We start from the raw sequence: 7057 nt of genomic DNA on the forward strand, positions 1-7057 counted from the left end.
GGTTTTATTTCAACCTATTTTGAATTTTGTTAAATATTGATTTTGTGCACACTGCCACGCATGCAAACATAAATCAAAAGCTAGTCATTTGTGCTGACAAATACAAAAAAAAAATGCAGCCACAATAAAATAAATAAACTGCACAAATATTGCGTTTGGCAGGGCAAACTACGTACATATATGTAAATGAGTAAACGGTCAGCAAATGCATTTAACCGGAATTTCGCAATTTCCAATTGCGAATTTTATTACCTTCCGATTTGTCATGAAAGATACGCAATGAAAAAGTGCGCAAAGGTAACCCGCTTGGAACCGAAGTCCTAAATATGCTTGATTAATAGACTTTGCCACTTTTAATATATGATTTTAATAAAAACTTATAGCAAATATTTATCGCGGAATTTATGCATTTCTTTAGATAAAAAAACACATTAAAAATTTAATAGCCTTGTTTTTTGCTCGGCGCAATTTGCCATTTTTTCGTAGAGTATTTTGTTGCGATAAAAACTCTGTATTATTTGACAATTAATTTCCATCATGCAAAAAGTCAACAAACCTTACTGGTGTATTTTCAAGCACATTTACATTTTAATCATTTAAGCATTTAAAATGATTTTCTCTTTGCGCATCAAAAATAAATGCAAAACAAAACATTACAACCAACAATAGATAAACTAGATCAATGCAATTTAATAAATAAATATTCATAAACACGGCCAATCGATCGGAAGCATGTTTTGGCCAATTAGGATTATGCTAATTCAAAATATTTGTGTTTTAATTTAAGTTGAATTATTCTCATTCGGGTTTCCTTACAACCTTACATTTGGATTTAAATTTACCAAGAGCAATAAAAACGTGAAACAAATTGTGAAATTGATTGTTAATTAGCCCAGGTGAAATATGTCCTCATATCTGATTTTTTGTGTGTTTTTTTTACCCGCCAAGCATACGTTGTTCAATTGATTCATTTATGTAACACACCGCGAATAATATAAATATAATGTAATTTTAATGCGCGCCGAATAAATAATTAAAATTGGCTTATACGCAATCTGCTGGATAGCATTTAATATCGAGCAAACATTGTTAAAGTAAAAATCCAAATAAAGCACTGAAAACTCTGGAAGCCTGGGGGAAACCGAACCTGACATTATATCAAATTTCATTCATTAATTTCCATTTGCCAATGCCACGCCTGTCTGACTCGTTGGGTTCAGGCTTTTGCCCCGGCTCAAGGATTTTCCCATTTCCCATTTTCTCTTACCCCACCCTTGGCAACAGCCCACTGGAAAACTTTCACTCTCTGTGTAATACAAAACCTGGGCACGGTTTTCTTGTCTTCTCTCGTGTTCTGTTGCGTTGTCTAATCATGTATGAATGAATAATGATATGAATTTGACAAGGCACAATGTATACAAAAGAAAGAACTGAAAGTGATGGAATGAGAAGGAAGGGAGGGGGGCCGAGCGGAGCAGGACGAACGTAAAGGACATGCAGACGAAATTTATTCATGCAAGTAAATGCGGGAAAAATGGAAAACGGCTGAGCTGGGAAAGTGAGCCAGCGAAAATTTTGTTTGCCGTGATTTTTAGCCATGTAAAAGAGCTACCGCTACTCATTTTACATCCAGGGGGAAATCTGGTTTTTCACCGAGGGAAAGCACAACATTTGGGTAGCATTGGCTGCTTTTAATTACGACACTTTAAGCTTTAGCCGGCACTAAGTAAGTGCAAGTGGTCGGAAAGATCTCGGAAAAACAGTGCTCTCCCCTCTGCTAGCAAAAAAGACCAGGTAAAATAAGAAAAAGTATTTACATTTATTATTAATGTACTTATGCTTCAGCTGAGAAACAGCGCCAGACGCAAGGAAATTGCGTTGTCAGCAGCATTTTCAAGATGTACGGCTCTGCCAGGAGCTTTTCTTGTTCTGTGTTATGAATTCTTAATGTATGACTCCGGACTTATAAAGGCGAAGCACTCCCTAACCGAAAAAAAAAATACGCATGGAACAAATCCGAAATGCTTTAAGCCGTAATCTGGGTTCACAAACCGTTTATCTAATGGTTATCAGTTGCGCGAAGCAAATTAATGGCACATATAGCTAGAGCATTTTCTTGAAATAATATAAATATATATACGTGTGGTAAACATTTAAGTCTGCTGATTAAAACATTTTCCATTTCTTACACGATTTTCCCATTAGCTTAACAGACAAAAGCCCCCCAAAATAAATCCTCCTGGGAAATAATCCTCCATCCGTAGTTGCCATTTTTATCGTACGATATTTTCGGCTCGAACATGCGCCTTATGCTTCCCATTTTCCCATATGCTTGAAACAAAAAATTACAAACATTTAAAGTTTGGTTTGAAAATGAAATAAAAAGGCGCAGAGACACAAGGGCCTCGCTGGCATTTTCCGTATGTTTTTTGTCTGTGGGGAAATGCATTAAATATGCGGCAAAAGAGAGTACTTGGCTCATGTGAAATGTATGTGTATGCAGCATACATTTATGCGCCGCCTGTTACTCGATAATTTATTTAGTCAAAAGAGCAAAAAGAAAGTTGAAAATTAGGCAGAGGCAACAATAAAATGCGAGGCGTGAAAGTGCCGCAGGCGAAAGTATTTAACACCAACTACAAACGCACGCACGTCCTGCCGCAGCGGCAGTCAAAAACAAATGGGCAGCGGCGAAAGCAGCAGCCAGGATAATTGCCCCAATGGACGTGGCAATTAACGAGCTGAAAGCCGCAAGGACTTCTCGGCAGGACTCTGGACAATGGGCCGCAAGTTATGCGGCACAAATTGCGAACACTTCGAGGGGCGGAATATTGTTGGCCATGATGGTGGTGGCGATGTTCGTGGTGGTGGGTCGTAAAGTGGCATTGACAACGGATCAGTGGGGCGGGGGGATTATCGGATATACCTGGCGACCACCTCCGAAATTCAATCAACTTCCCTCTTTATTTGTAGACCAATTAATTTTGGCAATCTAGCCGGTAAAAGCCGTCGACCTAAACAAGTGAACCCTGGCCGATAAATCGCATATTCAGGCACTGCGAGAAATATTTGGTAATTCAGAAAAGTGTATTTTAATTGCTTAAGTAAATTGTTCATCTAAGGTGAATTTATAAAAACAATTGCTCTCAAGATAGAGAACAAATTGTATGAAATAATTTAAGCTGACAGCATAAAGTTAATGCCTCAGAAACTAGTAGGTTTTTTTTTCAGTGCCTCGAGGCCGTTTTTCGTGGCAGTCATTTGAAATGCAACTTGCCAGAGTGCAACATTTCATTTTGGCTTGCAAAACGCTCGAGAATTGACTCAACAAAAACCTCGACAAGCAATAAAAATGGCAAAAACAGAGACGAACCGACTACCAAAGCCGAACTATCAGCAAACAAAAAAGCATAAAACTGTTGCGAAAATGCTTCTTTCGGCGAATGTGTTTCGTTTTGGGCCAAACAAAAACTGTGACAAGGCGGCGCAAGGAGTGAGCGAATGGAAAAAATGGCAGGACTAAAACAAATATTCAGCAGGAGGCGAACTTTATTTCGGTTTCAATTTGCGATAAAAACAGCGACAACAGTCGCCGGGGCAGCGGCAAATGAAATTTAACAACTCGCCGAGGAGCAAACTCGAATGGGAAATGCAATGAGAATGGGAAAGGATCAGGCATTGGGACATTGGGGGCGACTTGGCGGCACAAAAGGCGAGCGGACGAGGGCAGTGCATTTCCCTCGCGCTGCAATCGCTGTCGCTGCTTGTTTTTGAACATTCATAATAAATTTTGCGCTGCGAAACTCCTTCGACAGCAAAAACAAAAGGACCTCCATATATATAGTATATCCTTTTTTGCTGGTGCTCCTAGTTGTTTTTTTTTTTTTTGTTCTGTGCCGCCTCCAACCAGTTGAAATGTAACGGATGTTAGAGTTGCGCACTGAAAATTATATATAAACAGGATATGACAGGCAGGAAGCCATTGCCCCTCCAGCCCACCCACTTCGACTACGATTTTCCACCGCCCCAAGTCGAAGTGCATTGCTAAGCTTTTTCCTTACTTTTTTTTGTTTTTTTTTTTGTTCTGTTGCTATCCTTTTGCCCCGCTCTGCTGCTTGAATTTTAATGCCAAATGGCATTCCGGATTCGGCCAGGACTCGTTCTCGGACTAAGGGAACAGTATCAGACCAGCTTCGCATGTGCCGCTGGCCAGGACTAAACGGCTATCAGGGGAAACAAGTTGAGACGCCAGTGACAGGAGTAGCAGGAATTCCAGAATTCCGAGAAGGATATTGTGTCCGGGGGCATTAGTTCATATTTAATGTGAAATGCCTAGTGTTCTGCGAAATGTGTCATGTATATTTTGGTAGTTGATAAGCTTGTTTTAAGGCAAAAACAAATTAACTCTATGGATACCAAGTACTTCGAATATTTCATAGTTGCTATCTTAACAACGATTATTTTTCTTTTGTGTTTATCCCATACAGAAAAAAGTTTCTAAAATAATAATTCACACTATATCAAGCATTCTTAAGGGGAAACCTGAAGAAATTCTCCAAAATAAACGCACACTCTACTGCATTTTAAGTGTTAAGCAGCAAAAACACTCGACTGAATAGCAAAACTATAGTGTAGTTTACGATAAAGTACGGGCACTAGTCCTTTTCGCTATATTTTATGCAAGTATAAGCACAAGTGCAGTGCTCACATAAATCACGCATACGCACTGTGGCACACTGCCTGCCGCAAGAGGAAAAACTATAAATAAGCCAGACGACACTATAAACAACAAGGGAAAGAATGAAGTTTATGGCCCAGAGATGTATAGCTCGTAATGCCCATTTAATTACTCATATGAGAGAGAAAAATATAGAGCGACCATTCTTCACGATAAGCTTTAAAATCAAAACATCAAAAATTCGAATTCCCGGATAAGAATGAGCTATGTGATGGCAGGTCCTTTCCCTCTTATTTATATTGAACAACTTTATCCAATTTCTCGTTTTGCGCTGAGACCAGCACATCGCGCATAAGCACGTACAAATCGCATTTCTTTTCCGCTTCCTGCTTATCCTTTTTTATTTGGCCCTGCATGTGGGCCAGGCTTTGGTTGTTTAGCTGTCAGATTTACTTGTCTCACTGGGTCGTCTGAATATCCTGCAAGCTACCAATGTGAGTGTGGGAGTGTGTGAGCGAGTGAGCGAGTGTGTGTGCCTGTGTGCTATAAATCGACAGCTAAATCTGCAAAAACATTGATAAGACAAGCGACACGCCAATGCGGCCAAAGGCATTTTCCAAACCAAACCAAAGACCCCACTGATTTAACCCAAAATACCAAAACGAACCGAAAATGTTTAGCCAACTTGCTGCGAAATTGCTTTTCGATTTATTTTCCTTACGTATGTAGATGCCCATACATATCCGTGTGTACATATGCATGTCTGACAAATTGGGAGAGAGGTGAGAGGTAAGGCATTGTGACAAATTAGTCTGTGGGCATTTGGTGCCTGGCTGCTGTGCTGGCACAAATTATGAGATCCTTATCCCCATCTCAACGATTGAGTAATCACTGGAGTGGGAGACACACAATGTTTGACCCATTTTGGCTGGGGCATTGGGCCCAATTGGTTTGGATTTGCTTGTTTGAACGAATTTAAAAAAATTGGAAAATCGCAAAATATTTGTACGAAAATTGATGCTGCAATTCTGCTGGAATTCCAATTAGGCGCAAATTAAAGCGTACAAATATTAAAGCATTAAATACGTTTCAATTTATGTTTATAAACCTAAAAAGCTTGCGCTCTTAAATCAGTGCTATATTTCTTTAAAAATCATTATTTTATTATCAAAGTTTATGATCACAAGTTTATGGTTTCTAGATACACAAGCCTAGACCAACTTGCATTTATTTGTTTGGTTAATAGTCTTAAGTAAAACCAAAATTTAAAAACAATTATAATGGTGTCATATGGAGTACTCACCTAATGTCTTGGTCCACTGGGCGGTGGGTCGCCAGTCGGGATAGTGCTTGGGGAAGAGCTCCCGGGTCCAGTAGGTGTGCAAGACGACCTTGTAGACGGCCAGGCGGTCCAGGGTGCAGCCCGTCTGCGGGGCGGGCTGGGTGGCGGGAGGCGTGGCCAGCGAGGCAGTCGGATTCAGATTGGAAACGGGACTGGGATCATCGGTGTAGTAGTAATTACGATTCAGATTGGAATTGGAATTCAGATTGCCGTGCTCAGCGGCAAACTTGATGTTGTTGTCCCTGGACTCGCGTTCATCCGGCTGATTTTCGACACTGTATGCATATATGGATGGGTTCGAAATGAAGGAGGCGCCATAAGCACTAACGGCATTCGCTTTCGAGGATAAGGAGCCGAGAGCCAGAAGGATACACAGCAGCCAGTGAGCCGGAAAGTCTGTTTTCGGTGTCGCTCCCATTTCGTCAAATGTTGCGTGCTAATTCGCTTGCCTTCTGGCGGCTATTTTTGTTTTGATATAATTTATATTTCTCGCTCTTTACTTATCTTTTTTGCTTTTTTTTTGTATTTTGTTTGCCGCTTACACTTCACATTTGCCTTCGGGGGCCGTCGCTTAAAAATAAACGCACACACACACTCGCGGCATTCACATATTTATTTTTGGTTTCTCCAACTTTGTACGCTCTGCGTTTTCTTCACTTTTTGGACTTTTGGCGCGCAGCAAGCTCAATAAATTCGATATGGGTGCGAATGGAGCAAGAACTTGCCACAGATTCTACACAACCGCCCGCGTTGAGAGTTCGTCGCGGACTGAGCAAATGTTGCGGCAGGCAATGAAAACATGGCCCATGGGAGAGAGAACAACGGTGAAGCACTGCAGAAATTGAGAGTGAGAGAGAGAGTGCGGAAATGCGGGAGAATATTAACCATCCTTTGGCAGAGAGAGTAAAGAAATTTCCGTGTTGGGGAAATTCTTATCGTCCAACTGTTGTTGAAGGCGGAGAAAAAAGAAAGAAACAGCCTGTTGAGCTCCCAGCTAACTGGTGTTGCCCGAGGATATTTTTTAGTGCCACTAGGTT

The 7057-nt window shown here is 40.7% G+C and overlaps 1 protein-coding gene across 2 annotated transcripts in view; it reads right to left on the bottom strand.

Annotated features, from left to right (window-relative positions):
• mspo (M-spondin) overlaps positions 1-6792 on the bottom strand; it is a 42227-nt gene extending 35435 nt beyond the window's left edge. For both annotated transcript variants that reach the window (NM_001299498.1, NM_166063.2), the window contains exon 1: positions 5982-6792. In NM_001299498.1, coding sequence (NP_001286427.1) covers positions 5982-6438 — 457 coding nt within the window. In that variant the 5' untranslated portion in view covers positions 6439-6792. The remainder of the gene's footprint in view (positions 1-5981) is intronic.
• Between the last annotated feature and the right edge of the window lie 265 nt (positions 6793-7057).

Source organism: Drosophila melanogaster, chromosome 2R, assembly GCF_000001215.4.
Source record: "Drosophila melanogaster chromosome 2R".
Classification (NCBI taxonomy): domain Eukaryota; kingdom Metazoa; phylum Arthropoda; class Insecta; order Diptera; family Drosophilidae; genus Drosophila; species Drosophila melanogaster.